Below are 15,588 nucleotides of genomic sequence, written 5' to 3'. Positions count from 1 at the left end.
CAATGTCCCTGTGAAATTGGGTAACTACCTGTCTCACATTCACACTAGAGAARGCACCAGCTCCTGGAGGAGAAACGTCCGAGGTTAATGGCGTTGATGACGGAGTTACTCTTTGCAGACGTAGCTCGTATTTAAGTCTGAAACTGCTGAAGCAACCGCGCTGTTTGCAGCTGCCAGCAGCCTATCACTTGCCCTGCACTGCTCCCCATAAGCCAGGGAAGATCTGAAACCGGTCCTGCAGAGTTCAGCCAGGGCCCTTTCGAGAGGACACCACAGGAGGGCAGTTTAGAAAACCTGTTCGAGAAACAAGTAACAAAGGATTGAACACACAAAAGCAAGGCAGGCAACACAGTGTCRCAACTAAAGCCAAGTAAGGGGGATTCAGGAGTGTTTTTGTTTTCCATGGAACACAACCCGTACAAAGCTCTGCTGTAAACAAATACCAGAGAGCTCTTACTTAGATAATAAACTAATATATATCAGTTCTTGAAAATTTGCAAAGCTGTATAACCACGTTGCTAATAAAAAGTGGAATCACATGCAAAGGAATGCATGCTGGTCTTGGAAATAGCAGAGAATATGCAGAGGAATAATTTAAGCAAGAGCATAATCATGATTATAGCAGCACAGTCAAAGCCATGGGTGACCTCCTCGTTATGAAGGAAAGGCTATTGAGAAAACCTACCTGAGTAACAGGTACCCTGTAATAGCCTTATAGTGGAATATAAATTCAGACTCATGTAATTGCAGTGATAAATTGGCATCAAGACTGATAAAATGGGTATCAAAGAAAGGAAAAAAAAAATTGTAATGGAGCCTAAAGTTGTATGTCCAGCTTAAAAAATAAATAATTTAAAAAAAAAAAGATTTAACAGCTTACAACAACAAAATGAGTGCATTTTTCCCTAGGAAACTGCAGATACTGCAAAAAGATACTGCAAAAGCAGCTCAAGGTAAGAGCATCAAGCCATTAGATCAGCATATCATTTGACAAATGAGAAACTATCATCAAGAGAGAAACAAAATTCTGCCCTAATGGCCTGGAATCACAGGTTCTATCAACTAAATCCATTAGCACCTTCCCCTCAGGAATCTGCCATGAAACATCAAAAGTAAACGCTGGTGCTGAAGTGAATGCACTTATCATGACAGGATCTTGACTTATTTTTTAAGCAGGAAGTTTCCTGCAACAATTTCAGTGCTATTCATCTCCGCAGAAGGAGAAAAAAAAGCAATTGTAAGAACCAAATATCTAAAAATCAGTACCTTCAGCAAAAACTGCTYCTGTTTAAGCACAGCACTTCTTTCTTATGCTGACATCTAGCAAAATAATAAACATTTATACGTCATTATTAATTGTAGAAGGAAATATTAAGTAATTAACTCATTGCAAAGCTCTTATGAAGCAAGCAACCAMGGAAGGAATTAAACTAGCACAAAAGTCTTACATTTGATAAATACCAAACCCATTTGAGAAATCTTCCTGGGAAAAAGAAATTCTTGGAGGTTTTTTGACATACATGGAACAACCAGCACTCAGGCCTGAACAGACCGTGCTTGGGTTCGGCTTAACTGCACTCAACTTCTGTCCTCAAATATTTCTGTGTTACCCAGCCAGCAACCAAAGAAAACAAGATTAATTCTTTGTTGCCTCTTCTCCCTCTCTGATGCTTCTACCAGAAAAATGCAAAAGAGGAAATAACCCAATATTTACATGGGGTCTAGGTCTTCCAGAGGCAGGGGAGCCTCATGGCTGGAGTCCCACTGCAGGGAGTGGAAAGTCATCATCAGAGAGCTTGGCAGTCAGCCCACGTTTATCCTATGAAAAGGGACTGGTTTTCCAAACCACATACCAAATACACAGGAACAGGATGCTGGGGGAAAAATATTCTACAATTAAGGATTAGGAAAAAAAAAAAAATCAAAAAATATCTTTTGGAAACAGTGAATCAAAAAATGTGAATCGAGCAAGAAATTCTTGTACAGAGTTGCTGAAAAGGATTCCTGCCATCCAAGCTCTCCTCTTTGGATTGCTGAGCTTTTAGTGGTTCCACTATAGCTGTAAACATGCAATTATATTTTCAAGTATTTTAACTTGGTGCTTGCAGGCAAAGAGGTATCAACTTGAACTCCATCTGCCAGCTGACGATGAGAGAAAAGGTGATTAGAYCAGGATATGAGGAGCTCTCTTAGTCTAATTCTAACTCCCAGGCCCCCTCAAAATAGACTTCTAAGTAAATGAGTTCTGACAAATGCACAAATTCAACAACATGAAGCAAACAGCATTTCTGAAGTGACTACTGCTAGGAAATGCACGAGCTCTTATCAGACTTGAAGGTAGTTTATAGAGCTCCACAGACTGTTCTCCGGTCATTATTTATCTTACTAGCAAATAATCTCACAGCAGCAAGATGGAACTCACAAATACAGCATCAATATTAGAAGCACAATAAATATTGTATAACTCAAAGTCTCTTAGCTTCACAAATATACAAAAGATAATGGAGAGTCATCTTCTGCTTGTACAGGTTGGTGATCATTTACATCCAAGTTTTCTGTAGAAAGGTGAAAGCAAAAAAAGAACTCGAGAGCAAATTCCGATATTAATCTTCAGGAGGACTGGGGACAGCTCTTGAATGCAGAATTCAGGTCATCTGGCTTGCTGACAACAGAGAGAAAACCTAGCAAGTTAATCTGGCTGAGGCACAGGCTGATTTTTCCTGGCATTTGTATCGCTCATCTAACTTGAAGTATCTTTTCCTCTGCTAAAAGCAGTAACCATTAAAGTGCTCCTTCCAAAAATACAGCCCCCCTGAGCACTGGCACCGTTATCAATGTTCTCTAGGCAACTATGTCATGCTGGAGAAGGTGGAAGGAAGAAAAACACCTATCAGTTGTCAAGGAAGACACGCTGGGCCAAGGCTGGGCTTAGCTGCCCACAAAACCTATGGCCCTTTTCAAGCAGAGCAGTCGGGAGCTGATCACAAAGAGCAGTTCAGAGGGGTGACACGTATGAGGACAGGAATTTTGCCTTTTCACAGGCACCTCCCCAAGTCCATGGCTACAGGAGCCTGGCGAAAAACAGATGCATGTAAAGAGGTGCAAAATAAAAAGTCCACATTATTATAATTTGCAGGGCTGCAAAATAGAGGATTATAATAGCTCTAAAGCAGACTGAGACAAGAAAGCTGCACATCTCTTTGCAGAATGGGAGCAAAGGCAGACACCTGAGAGACTGAGATCAATTAGGGAACAGTGTGTCTAGCTTAATCTATTTCACAGTTACAATCCTGAAGTTACAATCCCCTGCAGCTGGGATTCAGTATTTGCTGTTCATCAGTAAAGGGAGAATTGGCAAAATCTGTCTCTCAATCTTTARTGGGAAAATATATACATAATTTTTCTTCTTGGGTTCTCCTAGAGCTGTCACAGAACTTTAGGATAGCATGGCACCAAGTAACCAAAAAAATGGGCTGTAGATTTTAGGACCAACTCAARTGCACTTAGGGCCAACTTAAATGGATGAAGTTGGTTGCAACAAATACTTTCATTCAAGAAAAACAAAAACATTTAATCACAGATGAAAGCAAGAATGTGGTTACCACTCTAACAAAGTGCAGAAATAGCAAGCCATATTTATTTTCTTCCATTTATTGGCACTTATTTGAAAAATAGTATAAATATTCAACAGAAAAGAGTCAAGTTAACCCACACACTATTGATGCATCTTTGTTTTTAAAGGCCAGAACAGATAYGAGGAAGTTCATTCTTAACAAATAAGCAAGATTAAAAATTATATATATAATCAGTCTTGTCCTCACCATGAAACAGTGAACACAAAGTAGGTCTTTGGCACATATCTGACATTGCAAAAATAAAACTATGCCATCATAAAAGGCAAACAGACATTAAACACAAGTTTGTCCATTTGTCACAAGGATGAAGAATAGTTTGAATTGAAAAAAAAAAGACAAGTCTACAGCATGGAAGTGACTGTTACAATAATTTAAGAGGAATAAAAGCAGAAGTAAACCGCATCATACTTTACTTGAACTGAGTAAAACTATTAAATAGATTCTATTTTATTTCTGTAACAAGGATACGCTGAAACTAGTCATTGGTCCTCAGGTCACCAGGTCCGCACATTCTACACATTTTCCATTTCTACCTTTGATAGCTGCTCTTAATCAAAGCTTTACCCATGTCAGTTCAGAACAGGCTTCTCTTCCACTTCAGGAAGCTTCTGTTTATTTTTTCCTCACTTTATTACACATTATGAAGTTTTAGTGTTTAAAAATAAACATTTTGCTTCATTATTAACCACAGAGAAGAGACCACATAGCAGAAATGTGTGTGTGTGTGTGTGTGTGTGCGCAAATGAGGCCCCAGCTGGAGGGGAGTTCAATTGCATAACAGGAGTCAACCACCAAAATGAAGCTGCCCCTGGAAAATGCGAAACAGCTGTCTGTGGTGGTCTGCAGATCTTCCCTTCTGCCTTGGGAATTTCAGGGTGGAGGATCAAGAAGCCTCCTCATCCCACTGCCTTTTTAAATAAAGTACAAGAACCCATATCAGGTTACCAAATTCTAGGCTTCTAGTCATAACTGGAAGGTCATTTCAGCAGAAATAACTTGCTGTCATTACGTGGAGGAAGTGACATCAAGAGATTAAACACTGCAAGAATCTGCAGTTAAATGTTCACATCTGATCATTTCAGCCTGTACAGAAGCACTCAAGGCCCCTCATTGTTTTTCTCTAGCAGAAGTAATATATGAAGACAAATACTGTCTGTTAAAATAATGCACTTTTGAAGCACTAAATACTAAAACCCCAGGATTTAGTGTACTGTTGCGAACATCCACACTATTCCCTCCTATTAAAGATCTTTAACAAAGCATCCAGCACTCTAATACATTATCTAATAGGGAGAAGAAACCAAAAAGGTCCCCAAACCCCCCAAGAATGTTCCAGACCAAATTTGAATTTAGTCACAATGGCAGTCATGACCATAAATAAAATCCAATATATGAAAATATGACCACAATTCACCAACTTGTCCTTTTCATACCTAATTATAACACAGAACTGATTAACAGCCAATCAGAAAACATAATCATTTCCCCCCCTCCCTGCAATATTCTCACTTTCATTTCAAGAATAAAAGAATAAATATCAGGGAATAAAAACATAAATTATAAAGATGCTTCATTGGTTTCAGATTGAGGACAAACGCGAGAGTTACCTGTTACAACATCAGCACCACTATATATTAGTGAAGATACTGTTGGCTGTTGAAAAGCCAAGTCTTCTACAAGCAGAATGTATGTATAATACTTGTAACTTACACCAAAGAGACAATATCCATTGTAAATTAGCTTGTATACTGATGTCAGCATCAAATATGTGTCTGTAATTCAAATGCTTACTGTATTTTAGTAAATGTCATACAAATTACTAGAAACACRAGTTCTTCCTCAAGGAACTATTCTGAAAGTTTTCTAGAAATAACGACATTTCTGGGAGTTCCTATGAGGAACAATCACAAAGACACAGTCATACACAATAGAAAGTCTTATCGATTTCCAGATGTTTCTTAGTGTCCATCAAGCAGACTTATCTTTCTTAATTAATAGGTAACTTAGCTGAAAGATCGACTGGTAAAAATGGAGATCTGGAGTCTGAAAGTGAGACTGGAGAGTCTGTGTTGGTGCCCACCTCAGCTGGTGAGTCACAGGAAGAGCCTGCGCTGCTTCTATTGTCATCCAGACCGTGTGACGACAGACTAAAAACAAAGTGACAACAACATATATGAGATAAATGTAGTTTTTCCCAAAACATTTCCAACACTACCTTCCTTTCACTATAAAACCATTCTAAAATAAGTATGAATATCTGAACAAACAGTAAGCCCTACAATTTGAAATAAATTGTTAATAATATTCTTTAAAGATACTTCTAAACAGATAACATTCTGCCAGTTTTCTCCCTCAGTTCACCCATAAATTGCCTACAGGCTGGATACATCATGCAGACTCTGGAAATTCTAGAATTGTAGTGAATATTGTTGCCTTATTACTGTAATACTTTCAGTACTTCAAGCTCTCTTCTTTCAGRGGCCCCAGCCTAGCATCTCTACATACCAGCTGCCTCTTTTCTGAGGTGGCTCATAGATAAACCATAAGGACTCCTTGTACCACTCACTGCTTATTTCATAGGACACAGAAGTCTATAACTGTAGGTGCTGATCCTCTTCAGGTGCTGTTGAAAACTATGCTCTAAACCAAGATGCTCAGGAAAAAAAAAAAAGATTATGTTTTTAAAGTATATTTAATACATCCATTTTACTATGACCATTGCAAGGGGTTAAAAGCTTACACGCAACTACCTGCCTTTGCTGCGAGGCAGAAAGGATAAACATACTGTAAATAATTCTGTCTTGATAATTTTTTCTGTGTACACCCTCTGTGTGATTATCCTCTAAAACACTAAAGCAAAATCCCTCACTGTTTTAAGTCACTACAATTTTGTACACAGTGCTTTTTATCTCCTTCCAGCAGGGAGGGTCGGACACAGACTCATTTTCCCATGTGACTAAGAGCAGAAGCATAAAAACACCCCAGCACAGAGCACAAACACTCATATTTGATTGCCAACTAACAACTAGACTCAAAAAAAAAAAAAAAGCTAACAGTGAGGTATCTTTTCTTAAACATGCTTGACACACACACAAAAATATATATATAATCAGAAGATTGACGGCACTGGAAATTTTGAATTGCAGTGAACATTACTGTCCTTTCACTGCAGTACTTTCAGTGCTTCAAAATGTTTGGAGGAATAACAAAACAAACAAACAAACAAACAGCTTCAAACCTTCTCATTGCTAGATGATTTTATATATAAATATACATATATATTTATTTTCATCATCATYGTTTTTGATTTATTTCATGCAATAATGTAGTATTTACCATCCTCCAAGTTCTGTCTGATGTGAAACTTCAGGGGTAAGCATGCTGGAGGATCCTTGGAATAATCTTTTTGGATGATCTTCCATCTCTGTTACACCTTGATAAGGAGTGATAAAAGTATTTCTCATTTATGCTAGATCTATTTTCAGTGTATTTTCACAGAGCAAAGTAAATAGAGGTTCAAACTTATTACAGTTTGAGTCTACTGTACCTTTTCTTTTCATTGACCCAAGAACACTTGGTCGAATGCAATTAATAGGGCTCTGGCTTCTCCTGCTAAAAGAAGACAGACGCTACACTGATGTTATCATCATTAATATAGGGAGGTCCAAAACAAGCAAAGAATCAAAAGTTGTTCAGATAAACAACTAAAAGGAAAAATGCTAAAAATACAGGTATTAAAAGAGCCTATTTCAAAATACAATATATATATATATATTTTGGAGACAAAGAAATATAAACCTTTAAAAAGTCATATGATTTCACAACTGGGTGAAATAGTTGAAAAGCTCAAATCTAGGTATTGACTAGATCTCAGCTGACTGTCCACATTTAATTGAACTTAAACAAGTCAACTGAAGCCAAAATGCCTAGGATTCCCCTAAAATCAATATTTTCTTATAATTCAAATCAATATTTTCTTATAATTCAAATATTTAGTGTGTGATTAAAGGGCATTAGGCTACACCGCAAAATCAGAGCATGAAATGTAGCCCAGTTTCAGATGTTAAGATATACAGTTTTAAAAACAAATATGTGGGCCGATGTAAAATCTACAGATTAAAAAACAATATTTGTGATTAGAAATCAATTTTAAATTATGCATACAATAAATTTTGAGATTTCCAAAGCCTAGTGTGAACAAGCTATGCCCCCTTCCTGTTATTAAGGTACTTACCTTGAAAATCGCCTTGTTGGACTTGGGCTAGGACTTGGAGGTAATCCACTACAGCTCACGAAACTTTGCAAAGATGGTGAAAAACATTGCTGAGAGCAAAACAATTGGAGTTACTTATGAGGAAACACTGTATTATACCCACATAATAACAACAGTGCCTAATTACATCTAAACAACCACCATCTGCCAATTTAAAGCAATCAGCCAATATTGATACACCACTTGTAGTTAAGGAAGAGAAAAAAAATCTAGAAAAACTTGGACAGGTTTTATTTTGATGCAGAATATATGCAGGTTGGCAAGCACTTATTTTGCTATAGTCCAATTAAGCAAGCTAGCTAATAAAAAGAAAATGTATGCCTCTTTCTCTTACTCTAAGGGAAGGCAAATAAAGAATATTAGCAACAGGTTAACAGAACTCAGAAATTCACACCCACATTTCCAACTACTAGGTGTTTTTTGCTGTTTCTGGATTTTAGATTTTTGTTTTACTATCTAGTTTCTTGACTGCAGTTGAAGTAGAAAGGAGAAGGCAAATTCTTCTGCTATTAATTTGGTTTATTTAGCACAATTCAAGATAAAACGTTTACTACATTCTGCTTACCTTCCCTATTCCCCTGGTAGGTGAAGGAGCTGGAGAAACCGGGACAAAGTCTACTTGCTTTGGTGATGATGACTTTTCAAAATCATTGTCACTCTGTAAATAACACATAAAATAATCTTAAAAACAAGTATTTTAACATAGAAAGAAAGAAAAAAAGGACTGTTTTGTTTGGAATTAAGACTCCAAAGTTATCCTCATTCATATTTATCTTGTTTTATGTAGATATTTATGAGAACATATAGTAGGCATAATAARAGGAGTCTTAAACATTATTTGCTGAGTACCAGAAAATGGAAGAAAGTTTGGACAGACAAAATTTTCTTTTTAAATATAATCCCAATAAATCCACCTATATCCTTGAGCAACTGGATTTTATGCCTTGTTAGTACTGCTGATCAAAAGCACCAATATATTAATTCCATCATTTCTAGATCAAATTACATAGGAAAATGTTGACATTAAAGTGTCTAGAGTCCTAATATTGATAACAAAAATTAAACTATGACTGCATTACCAGGCTCAAGCTCTCCTCCCACGACTGGCTCATCTGCATTGCTACTTGTACTTCTCTACAAAGAAGAAAAGAAATGTGTTGTCCCAAGCCTATAAAAGATTTTATTAAATATACTAAATATATTTTGCCTGMAGGTTTACCTTTCATGTACTGTTTCTCTGTTCATCAAATTCATCCCTTCTTCCTAAAAGAGATTAGCAGGTGAAAAATAAAAACTTCAAAAAATAAACAAAAAAGTTTGCTACAGCAAATCAGAAAAATAACCTTCAGTTCACTCAGGTATTGAGSCAATATAATTCAACTACCTCAAGCAATAACAACCTTAAGTCCTTATTACATGAGGCAAACAGGGTGAAAAAGAAAGGAAAGGTATAAACTGCCACATAAAAAGCATCGCTTATGGGATTTGATTGTTTCTCAATCAGTTTTTTCATTTTCATCAATATTCAAAATAGTTACAAAACTGAGCAAYAACGTGACCAAAGCTTTTATGCATTTGCTCTTGTGCCCCTCCCCTCCACTCATGCTGCAATTGCACAAGTACAGTGACCCAGATAAAAAAAATGATACAGATGAAAAATAGTCCATCCAGAAGTCTCAGCTATTTTTCAGTCCTATGGCTTCCTTATCCAGTTCATTTTCTGGCAGCACAAATTCTTGTGTGAAACAAAGAAGGGTTCTGAACTTATGCTGGCACTGCACCCAAAAATGTGCAAAAAATGTGCAAARCTTTACTCCAAGGGTTTAGCTTCCTTACTAAAAAGTCTGCTRTAGGATTTGTCTTCTCCTTCTGCTCAAACCATCTTCTCTGAGATCATSATCTTTTCCTTTTATAAAATTTGGAGCTCTGAAAACAGATACAACCTTAACTTTTGAAAGCATTTGGAATGGATAGACTGTTACAGACCCTGTACTACTATTTCAAAGCAAAAATCAATAGTTATGTGAAGGACATTATACAGTAATGGGAAATGAAAACAGCTATAAGCAACTTAATATTTCCAAAACAATTGAAGATGTGTATACCTGTTTGATTTGATGGAGACGGCTGCTAGGAATACGAACAGGAGATGACGGCACAAACTGCAAAACAAAGTCACATACAACTGAAATGGTCTTWAAAAACACAGGAGAAACTAAGGAAAAGTGTTAGGGTGTTAGTACCAACTCTAAAATGTTAACACAACCACAAAAAAGAATCTCTCAAATGAAAGTCAACTTTTAGGTTCTGCAGAGCATAGGGAGTATATTAAGTACTTAAAAGAAGATGGCATTATGCATTTCCATATCATACTGGTTTGCATGCTCAGAGATGCTAACATATATCAATTTCCCTCTCATTTCAGCTCCAGGTTATAAGAGCTCAGTCTTTTTTTATAGAAATAAAAAGTTGACCTCTAAATAGCACACTGCCAGCCTTAATAGATATGGCTGCCTAAGTATTTATTTGGTTTTTAAGTAGTCCAGAACATGTCATACCCAAAATTCTGCCTCTAAGTATTATTTTTATATTTATAATTTTTATATTAAATTATATACGCCCCCACATATATACAAAGCCTTTCTTCTTTCAAAAATATTAGCCTCACACACATACATAGCATGGTCCATCAGGCCTTAGTCATCATACTATASACTACTACAGGCTGGCAGTTATAACGTTTTCTTTAACTATTAGCTAGAAAAGRTATTATCAGAAGCCTCAGTAGCTTTTAAAGGACACTTGCTGAAGCAGATTAAACTCATTTGTTAAATCTAACTTACTTTAATACTAGGTGCTTAAGAGAGCACGAGCTTAACAGAAGACATTAGAAACAACTGGAATTTGGGAGGGTGCTTCTCTTCCACATGTGAAGTCAGATCGGAGCAATAACTTTCTCACGGAGGGAAAAGTTCCACAAATACCAGTTTGGCTAAAGAGCCAAAGGAAGCAGCCACCTGCCCCTGGCACCTAAGCCTTGCCATTTCCCTCCCTGCACTGCCCCCTGTCTTTTGCCAACACAAGCATTTCTGGGGCCACAGGGGACTGTAACAGGAAACTTGTTTAGCTTTAAAAGAAAAAAGAAACCAAACAACTGCTTTTGCTGAAACAGGAGCCAAGCATCTAACCACAGCCTAAAATGTRCTAAGAAAGCCATTTACTCAGTAAATGCCATTGGTAACTTCTGAGAGGAAATAGCCACCGTTGAGCCTTCCTTGGCAGTTAAATTTCATAGGAAAAACCCACAGGTTTAAACCTAGTCAGAATGGCAGAGCTGCTGCTAAAATCATGACTAAAGAGTTGGAGCCTGGGACTTGGAGAAGTTAGTCAAAAAAGTTAAAGAATATTTTTGTATTTAGCTGAGCAGCTGGGACACAGCAGTCCTGAAGATGGAGCTAGAACATGACCTTCAGTTACCACCGAAGCATTTTATCAGCTCCCATGTGTTTTATTAGCACAAAAAAATAGAGAATGAGAAATACTAGTTACTATTCACTAAATGTTACTAAGTGTTTTTTTCATGGCTCAATATAGCACAAAACATTAGCTGTATTTATAACACTAAGTTAACAACTTTCAGTAACTTTCTGAACCTTTTCTCCCTCCTTATTGCAGTCTAAATGCAATAATACTTTTTAAATAAGATAGGAATATTACTTTTTTAAGCATCAGAGATTATCTCTCCAATTATTGATCAGCAGTCCATCTTATATAATTAGTTTTCTTTGCAAAGTATCCTTCCTATTCCATGTTAGAATATCTGCATGCATTTTATAAACAAAGTTATGATCACAATGGAATATAAGTGCTCATCAAGGCCCAGTGGTCTGCAAATAATATTTCACTATAGCTACAGCCTATTAATGTCACAGTCTAAAGCACTGTTTCTGAAAGCACGCAGTCTTAGTTTTATATACTTCATAGCCTCATAGCCTTGCATTAGTGTGGTTTTTGTTTTTTTTTAAATTTTGTTTGTGCACTTCTGCTTTGGGCTTAATGTGGTGTGTCTGATCATTTTCTTACCAGACTATGACGATTCATAACTGTTGTGCTGTTCCTGCGGGTTCGCAAAACGTTAGCCTGGAACACCTGTGAATTATCACTGCAAAAAGAAAGACTCATCAAACACAAGACCCATTTCCTCCCCATCAAAAATACTTCTTAACATAATCTCAGTTTCTAGTTCTAAGACAGCAAGCATTTCAAGGCAAAGCATTTGAGACATCAACAAATGTCTGTTAGCCCAAGTCCCAGCTACTTCACTTTAACGACGCTGATTAATCATACTGAGTTGTCAGAGTAACTGCACAATTGTTAAAACTGAACATTTCTGGGGGAATTTGTTAAGTCTGGAATGACTACAAACTGCCTCTTCCTTCAAACAAGTCATTCAATATAACACATTTGGAAATGGCATATGATCACTAATTGAAAGCAGCTTCAAGGCCAGTAGAATTAAAAATACAGTACTTCAAAAAATGTGGTTAGGAACATGTAGTAAGAAATGACTTTTATTTTTTTAAGCAGAGGCTAAATTAAACATACTGCAAATGTAGTTTTAAAAGTTCTAAGACTTTTAAATCAGGTAGGAAAACATCCATTAAAAATAACATTACTTGAATATAACCTGCTCTCATTTTTTCCAAGAAGAAATTGAGTTCTATTGATTCCTAAAGTCAGTCATCATCCTGTCATCACTGCTACTACTAACAGCCATTGATCTGTATTTAATAAACAAAATTACTAAAATCAAATAAATGTTTGTGGTCGTTAGAATTAAAATGCAGAGCCACAATCCTGCAATCTCTGTGCTTAAAAATCATTGAGAATCTGCATAGGCACACATATCAAAACGTTAAGAACATAATTAGATCCTAAGCAGAAAAAACCCACAGGGTTCTGTCTTGGTCGCAAATACCAGCCTTGGGGAACAAAAGCATTTAGCAAAACACTACTCCTTGAAACTAACCTGACCCGTACCATTACCTTGTTCTAAAGGCTAATAGGCAAACTAAATTACCTTAACTGTACTTAAAAGACACATGAAAGAGCATCTTGCAGTTTAAAAGGCACCAGTTAGGTGTGCATGTTGTAAATTTACAGCTAGGTAAAAGCTAACAAGAAAGTTTGGAAATAAAAAGCCAATATAAACTCATCCAAAATAGCTCTAGTCGCTATTAAAAGTGCAGTGTTTTCACCACAATGAACACATTGCCCCTCTTTTTCTAGAATGTCAAGTACAAATGCATAGACATCATTCAACTCTAAAAAAAATTCTTTCGGGTTATATCTACAAGAGACCAAACAGCTGTGATTTGATAGGAGCCAGAACAGAGAAATTCAGGGCTCTGTGGTCTGAAGCTGAGAGATCAGATTTAGTGGCTGAGGACACTAAAGTTACAGCTTCTTTTTAGTACATATGTATTTATACACAAACATACAGTTTAAACAGTATGTTCTGAAATCTGGGCTTTGAAAGGAGAAAACAGAATTGAAAGATTCTCTAATCCTTTATCATAGGCCCAGTCTAATAATTCAGTGCTAACAGAAGAAAAAAMGGAGAGTAAAAATGCTGCAAGGATCCTCACCTTCAAGCTCCTGTGCAAAACCACCAGGGCTGGTCAGATCTCAAACTCCCTTTTGACAGAAAATTCTGATGTTTCCCATGAAAAATCATTTTGATTTAGCATGAAAACAGGCACTGAAATTTCTGTGAAAGGTAAATTCCACGGTCTAAAATACTGCACCTAAAAACGTTCTCTGGTTCCAAGAAACCCATTCCCAAGGGTTCTTATTAAAACTGTTAATAGAGAAACCAAAAGAATATAGAGTGGCAGAGCAGAAAAAAAAGAAAGCTGTCCAAGGGCAGAAGCTTTTGTTTCCGTTTACCTTACAGAGYCGTTCCATGAAAAAAATGAAGTTTCTTGCCAAGAGCCGCAATCTTTCAAAAAGACTTGGAAAATTCCTAAATAACAAGCCAACCACTGCAAACACCTGAAATTAGTTTAATGGGATCCTGTTTATTTGTATAAACACCTGCTACATGCACAGTTTCAAGGTAAGAGCTGAGGCTTATTGTTCTCCTCCCTGCTCAGAGCCCAAACATGGGCTTTTATATTTTGTTTACAGCATGATTATAGAGTAATTAAAAAAAGAAAAGCAAACAAACAAAAACCCCTTAAAGATCTCATAGCTCATAAGAAAAATATTATAGGGCTGAGGAGGTGATGAAAATTATGTAGCTGAGACATAGGCATTTTAATTTACCTGCTTCAGAATGTCTCTGCAGAACAACTACTACACATAAATATAGGTATTTCCTTATACTTTTATATATATAAAATGCAAACATACTTACTTAACGTTGAATCATTACATAAGAGGCAAGAATTGGTATTTTATTTGAAATATTAGCCATTTTGGAGGAAAGGATTTATAAGATTTATTCATGAGTTGACACACAGTTCCTTATAGAAATGTGATTTTTTTTAAGTCCTTATCTTGCACTATACCACCTTTTGCACAGTTTGCTCTCTGTGCTCTCCCATAGTGCGGCAGGCAGACTGCAGGCAGCAGCACGTCGACCACCTTGGAGGCAGATGTTAGCCCACCAGGGAGGACAGCAGATGCCTCCCAACTTTATGGCAACCCGGATCATGCAAGAATTAGGATTCCTGAGCTCTGAACTCACCTGAGCACAAARCCTCACACAGATTAGGCCCAGCTGAGCGCTCTCCTCCCAGCCCCGACCCAGGGCTGCTACTGTCCCTGTCCCATCCGTGGGGCAGAGCTAGAGCAGAGCCACAGCACAAATGTCCACCCAGGCCACCCTGCCCGCGCCTGCTGTCACCAAGCTGAACGCAATACCCAGCCAGGCTCTCTGCAGACCCCTCGCCCTTCTCCGGGTATTATACACACCCCGCTAATAAATCTCCATCTCCCTGAATGGTTTATGGAATAACTGACGTGCTGCTTTATACATAAAAGGGCAACTTTGGCGTCTCTCAGGGTCCCATCCAGGGATGCTCCTCACCGGATTAGCCTGGTTCTTCCAGAAACACTTATGGATCTTTACGAAAGATACTGAATGTCCTTTGGCAGGGGTAAACTACTACATAAAGCACACGGCGAGCTGTCCCATCTCTAATTACGGCTCAACCCACGCGCCGTCAGACCCCTCCTCGGCGGGGCAACAAGTGCGCGGAGCGGGAGGCGGGAGAACAAAGCGCTCGAGGGCGCCGCGAGCTGCGCGGCCGCCGAGCCCCTCCGCAGGCCGGGCCCTCTCGGCCGGGCCCGGCGGGCGGCGCAGGCCCCGCGGGCGGCGGGCGGCCCCTCACCTGAGCCCGTGGATGAGGGGGGCGCTGTTGGAGCGCCTCAGGCCGCCGCCGTCGCCCGGCGCCGCCGCGCTGCCCGCCGGCAGCTCCAGGTCCAGCTCCATTTTCTCCTGAGCCATCGCCGCGCTGCCGGACCCGGCTCCTGCCGCCACGCCGCGACGCCCATTCACTGCCGCCGCCCGCAGCGGCTCCTCATGCCGCCGCCGCTTGCCCGGCGCAGCGCGGCCGCCCCTACAGGCCCCGCGGGCGGCGCCGCAGGCAGCGTCCGGGGGCGCGGCGGGCGCCG

The 15,588-nt window shown here is 38.6% G+C and overlaps 1 protein-coding gene across 2 annotated transcripts; it reads right to left on the bottom strand.

Moving 5' to 3' along the window:
* Nucleotides 1–3,784: 3,784 nt before the first annotated feature.
* LOC112946981 (protein FAM122A) lies at nt 3,785–15,433 on the bottom strand. 2 transcript variants are annotated; one of them, XM_026038984.1, is made up of 10 exons: nt 15,306–15,433; nt 11,992–12,070; nt 10,014–10,070; nt 9,128–9,171; nt 8,988–9,042; nt 8,474–8,566; nt 7,870–7,958; nt 7,183–7,247; nt 6,972–7,068; nt 3,785–5,782 (listed from the first exon to the last, which is right to left on the bottom strand). In XM_026038984.1, the coding sequence occupies exons 1-10, from the start codon at nt 15,419–15,421 to the stop codon at nt 5,623–5,625; spliced, it is 855 nt and encodes a 284-aa protein (XP_025894769.1). In that variant the 5' UTR covers nt 15,422–15,433; the 3' UTR covers nt 3,785–5,622. The 2 variants fall into 2 exon arrangements, with proteins under 2 accessions (XP_025894769.1, XP_025894768.1); XM_026038983.1 differs by having other exon boundaries at nt 7,183–7,244; nt 15,306–15,421.
* Between the last annotated feature and the right edge of the window lie 155 nt (nt 15,434–15,588).

This window comes from Nothoprocta perdicaria, unplaced genomic scaffold (genome assembly GCF_003342845.1).
Source record: "Nothoprocta perdicaria isolate Ctin4 unplaced genomic scaffold, notPer1 scaffold_22, whole genome shotgun sequence".
NCBI lineage: Eukaryota > Metazoa > Chordata > Aves > Tinamiformes > Tinamidae > Nothoprocta > Nothoprocta perdicaria.
The sequence above is the reverse complement of the archived record's forward strand: the minus strand, read 5'-3'. Positions and strand labels throughout refer to the sequence as shown.